The 2,286-nt window shown below is 45.2% G+C and overlaps 1 protein-coding gene across 1 annotated transcript; it reads right to left on the reverse strand.

The window, feature by feature from the left end:
* Nucleotides 1-395: 395 nt before the first annotated feature.
* Nucleotides 396-2,124, reverse strand: LOC105310592 (protocadherin Fat 2-like). Its single transcript, XM_011386748.2, has 2 exons — nt 1,572-2,124; nt 396-589 (listed from the first exon to the last, which is right to left on the reverse strand). Exons 1-2 carry the CDS (start codon nt 1,812-1,814, stop codon nt 404-406), a joined length of 429 nt encoding a protein of 142 aa, XP_011385050.2. The 5' UTR covers nt 1,815-2,124; the 3' UTR covers nt 396-403.
* Nucleotides 2,125-2,286: the final 162 nt, after the last annotated feature.

Consider the following 2,286-nt stretch of genomic DNA (forward strand, 5'->3'; position numbering starts at 1 on the left):
AGATTTGATTTCCAGTTCAGCCATTTACTAACTGCGAGACCATGGGAAAGTGACTAAACTTTTGGGAGGGTGATATCAGGACCTACCTCCTAGGATTATTTTAAGGACCAAATGGCACAATGTATGTTAAGGACTTAGCAAAGCACTTAGCAAAGTTCCTGGCACAGAGCAGGTGCTCAATAAATAACTTGTTGTGATGATCTAATGTTCCCTAGTCAGTAGTGAGAAGCTGGCCTGAGCTCCTTTAGGGAGGGTTAAGGATTACTCACCCTCTCTCCTGCCTTTGGCCTCATAGGACACAGAGGTCCCACAGAGAAGACAAGTAGGAGACACTAAAAGCAGGTCTGGAAATGTCAGCATGGAATGTTGACCTCGATTTATCCTCTGGGCCTTCAGTGGGGCTCTATTCTGCTCTGATGAGCTCAGATTGGGCTCCACCCACATGACTCACCTGTTCCCAATCCAGGGCCTTGGCCACCTGTAGCTCTCCCTTCTTGGGGTGGATGTCAAAGTGTCCAAGCTGGTTCCCTCCTACCAGACTGTAGGTGATGGCACTATTTAGGGGCCCATCTTCATCAGTAGCTGACACCTGCAGTAGAAGTGGATGATGATTGTGAATGGAGGAGCAAGCAGGACCAGAAAGGAATCTTGGCCTCTGGGAGTGTAGGAGGCACAGATATGTCCCTGCCACAATGATTGTGGAGTCATTCTTGCCAAAGGGATCTCCTAATTCACATCCTAGTATGGACTTCAATATGTCATGGTTCATTCATTTATCCATTCATTAATTCATTTATTCATTGACTCGTACCGACAGAGTGCTAGGTCCTCTGCTGGGAGGTGAGGAATGTGGCAAAATGAATATGCCCACAGGAAACTTAGTGTCTAATTTTATGGATAATTCTAATCTGGGGGCAAAGTATGATCAGCTTTATGAGAGCATAGGAAATGCAGTGATAAATTCCAGCTGGGGAGATTAAAAAGGATTCATGAAGCCTTGAAAGATAAGGAGGACTTCTGGGAGTGGAGCCCCTGTTCCAGGCAGAGGAAACAATATGAACTCAGAAGTGTGAAAGTACAGAGGACGTCTGGGGAAAGGCACATCTTCCTTTGTGGTTGGATCTTTGGGAGCATGTAGGGAGTGGAAGGGGCTAAGACTGGAAGGCAGAGTGAAGATGGGCATATAGAGTTTCCCTCCATGCAATTGGGAGCAATTACATGTTTCAATGCAAAGAGGTGTTATTTGGCGTCTCCTCCTTCCCTCCCCTCCCACACTGACACTCCATGTCATGCATTGTGACCAGGCTCTTCCCAGGCTCTGGAGCCTCTAGCAGTCCTCTGGGGCCTCTCCCATGCCCCATTCTGTCAGTACTTGATCTAGATCTTATCAAACATGTCCCTGATACATTTTGTCATGAGAGATAGTTTGGCCAAGTGGCTACAAGTCAGAGTCAAGTCTATACTGTATTTATTGAAAAACTAATCAGTGCTCATAGATGACTGGGGGAAGAAGAGATAAGAATCCACCCCAGAGTCCATGCCCTCCAAAGGACAAAATTGCAGATCCTTACTGTGAGCACAACATCACCCACGAAGGCATTCTCCAAGACCCTCACGCTGTACAGATCCTTGGGGAATCTGGGCCGGTGTTCGTTGATGTCAGTGATGTTGACCACAATTGTGGTCATGTCACTGAGGGAGGAAGAGCCTTTCCGGCTGCACTCAATGGACAGGAAGTACTTGGGGCTTGTCTCAAAGTCCAGGCTCCTGTTGACGTACAAGATCCCTAAAGAAACAAGAAGTAATGGGAGCATTGAGGCAGTTGGGGCCAGAAAGGCAGAGGGCTGAGGGATCTTGAGACGAAACCCAGGACAGGCAGCTCAATAGGGTTGGGAGAGACAGATCTCCTCCATCATCTCCTCCATCATCTTCTCTTTCATCTCCCTCTTTATTTACCCTTATCCATTACCTTCCTCTCTCCCTCCATCTCCTTTCATTTCCCTAATTATTCTCAACGTCAGTATTTCCCTCATTTATTTCTGTAATTTATTAAAATCTCATTTAATTCTATAATATTAAATCTATCTCATGTAGCTCTATAATAACTATATGGAGCAGGAAAAAGTGATTCCCATTTTGTAGGTGAGTCATCTGATGCTCCCAATAGCTAAGTGACCTGCCCAAGCTCATTCAGCTAGTGAAAGACAGATGTTAGATTATAAAGAGGCTTATAATACTCAAAGTTGTTTAACAAATTGTTAGAAGGTAGATTTATTATTCTTAAAA

This window comes from Pteropus vampyrus, unplaced genomic scaffold, assembly GCF_000151845.1.
Source record: "Pteropus vampyrus isolate Shadow unplaced genomic scaffold, Pvam_2.0 Scaffold6721, whole genome shotgun sequence".
Taxonomy (NCBI): domain Eukaryota; kingdom Metazoa; phylum Chordata; class Mammalia; order Chiroptera; family Pteropodidae; genus Pteropus; species Pteropus vampyrus.

Excerpts from the sequence above, each read along its gene's own strand:
- LOC105310592 (XM_011386748.2), bottom strand. The coding sequence starts at position 1,814 with ATGCTCCCATTACTTCTTGTTTCTTTAGGGATCTTGTACGTCAACAGG. Across the intron at positions 590-1,571 it reads TGGGTGATGTTGTGCTCACA|GTGTCAGCTACTGATGAAGA; the intron begins GTAAGGATCTGC and ends CTTCTACTGCAG.